Source organism: Populus euphratica, unplaced genomic scaffold (genome assembly GCF_000495115.2).
Source record: "Populus euphratica unplaced genomic scaffold, PopEup_1.0 scaffold4757.1, whole genome shotgun sequence".
NCBI classification, from domain to species: domain Eukaryota; kingdom Viridiplantae; phylum Streptophyta; class Magnoliopsida; order Malpighiales; family Salicaceae; genus Populus; species Populus euphratica.
The window spans coordinates 1-2,029 of NW_011504543.1; the positions used below are offsets into that span (position 1 = coordinate 1).

Sequence of the window (2,029 nt, forward strand, 5' to 3'; positions counted from 1 at the left end):
TAGCATAAGCTCTCAGGTGCAAAAGCTAGTGGACTTTGACAACTCGCTCAAGTGCGAAGGACTTACCAAATCCATCTACAAGTAATGTATACTGATAGACAAGATCCATGCATATGTATGGCAGATCATTATCGTCCACACTTGAGTATATGGATTTAGCATTCTCTAGTTCAGTTTCACAAGCACGCTTCGCTGCATTCTCAAAATCAGAAGGTTGAACTTTGGCAGCTGGTACAGTTGAATCAACAAAACCAGCCTATAAATGTAAATAATCTAGTTAGCATGCTAAATTTGCAAAGGAGACGATGTAACCCATGACGAATTTCACGAGAAAACTTAAGGATGATTAGCACCTGAGCAGCTCTGTCAAAGAAAAATGATGCAACAAACATGTTCTTCTGTCCATCCCCGCCTCCACCATTCCATATCCCACCAAATGTACATTTCATGTGTGTACAAGTTGATTCGTTAACTTTGAGAGCATTAAGAGCTAATCTCCTGCACTCTTCCATGTTTGAACCAGATGGAGAAGCCGATGCTTTATGGTCTTTTCCCCCATACTCATATACCCCTGTTTTGAAGACCAGCAAATGAAAGCATATTTATTAGTCCATTTGCTCATCTGAACACCATATATGCAAGATGTTGTTATTTAAACTATAACCACAGCTAATTCAAATATTATTTAAGAGATATGCTGAATGAAACTCAATTGCTAAAGCAAAAAGTTCACAATCTAAAACAAGCAATTTAGAGGGAAAACAGTTGTTAGTGCATTTGAAAATTTAAATCATAAAAGACACCACACATTATTACAATTATCATTCCACTTTTCCACTGATAACGATAGAGAAAGGAATAATTGGGAGAAAATTTCATGATAAACAGCATGTCCATTGCATGTGCCCCACATCTAATGGTATCATGTCTCGTTCATCAAGTTGCATGTTGGCCAAATTCTTAATTATATACTTTGTTAAACGGTTGGCATTGAACATAGAAAACTAACATTCTAACTAATGTCTTCTAATCATACACAATTTATTCATCTTCTGAAAAGCAAATTGTGCAGCATCAAATTATTTACATGAAATTTAATTCCTCTAATCACAAAAGAAGATGAATCAACACGATAAAATGAAAAGCAAAACTCATCCCGCCTCTTACAAATTAAGTGATTCATTACCATCATAACCAGCCAGGATACACGGATTGGTAGAGTCCTCTGAAGCATCCAACATTTCTGCTCGAGCTGCTAGTAAACCATAGTGCAAATAGCTGCACGTGAAAGATGCCACAATCAAATTATGAACTTGCAGTCATAAAATTACTCAATCTTGTCTCCACAGGAAAGCTAATAACTGTACCAAAATTCTTTTTGTACATAAGAAAATTCTAAGACAGCCTGATAAAACACAAAAGCTACAGCTACTGATGAACCCAACCTGTGAACATAGAGGTAATATTTGGTTCCCATCAAAAACATTTCCTTCACATATGTATCCTCTCCATCAGATAACCTTGGTGCCTTTGCAGCATCCGTCTCAGAGATAGCATATGCCATTTGAACAGATCCACCACCAAGATCTACTACTCCAACTGTGTTTGAATATTTCTTGCCTAAATTTCCTAAGAGGTAGTTTATTGTCACCTGCAAAATGCAGGCCAGATAAAGTAAGAAAAGACTGAACAATAATATTATGGACAGAATACAGGAAAATTTTCTCATCTTTGATTCAAGATGTTACGTGTCATGACCTTCTAAATGCAATAAAATAATACATAGGCACCTCGTTTCAAGGAATTCTCCTTGTCTATCTCAAAAACTGTGGTCAGTGATGATATACGATCATAATATCAGCAAGTGAAGCTTACTAGAGGAGAAACACAAACACACCATAGGGCTATGACAAAGTCAATGCAGAGGTACTATGATGTAAAAACTGCTCATCCAACTGATATCCAGTGCTTTTTAGCACATCAAAAGGGGTAGTGTAAATAGAAAAAAAAAAAAAAAAAAAAGGGGAAA

The 2,029-nt window shown here is 36.3% G+C and overlaps 1 protein-coding gene across 1 annotated transcript; it reads right to left on the reverse strand.

Moving 5' to 3' along the window:
- Nucleotides 1-25: 25 nt before the first annotated feature.
- Nucleotides 26-1,744, reverse strand: LOC105120087 (apyrase 2-like). The gene is made up of 4 exons (XM_011018272.1): nucleotides 1,446-1,744; nucleotides 1,187-1,278; nucleotides 354-571; nucleotides 26-256 (listed from the first exon to the last, which is right to left on the reverse strand). The coding sequence occupies exons 1-4, from the start codon at nucleotides 1,727-1,729 to the stop codon at nucleotides 26-28; spliced, it is 825 nt and encodes a 274-aa protein (XP_011016574.1). The 5' UTR covers nucleotides 1,730-1,744.
- Nucleotides 1,745-2,029: the final 285 nt, after the last annotated feature.

Excerpts from the sequence above, each read along its gene's own strand:
- LOC105120087 (XM_011018272.1), bottom strand. The coding sequence starts at position 1,729 with ATGAGAAAATTTTCCTGTATTCTGTCCATAATATTATTGTTCAGTCTT. Across the intron at positions 1,279-1,445 it reads TATTACCTCTATGTTCACAG|CTATTTGCACTATGGTTTAC; the intron begins GTTGGGTTCATC and ends TTTCACGTGCAG. Across the intron at positions 572-1,186 it reads TATCCTGGCTGGTTATGATG|GGGTATATGAGTATGGGGGA; the intron begins GTAATGAATCAC and ends TCTTCAAAACAG.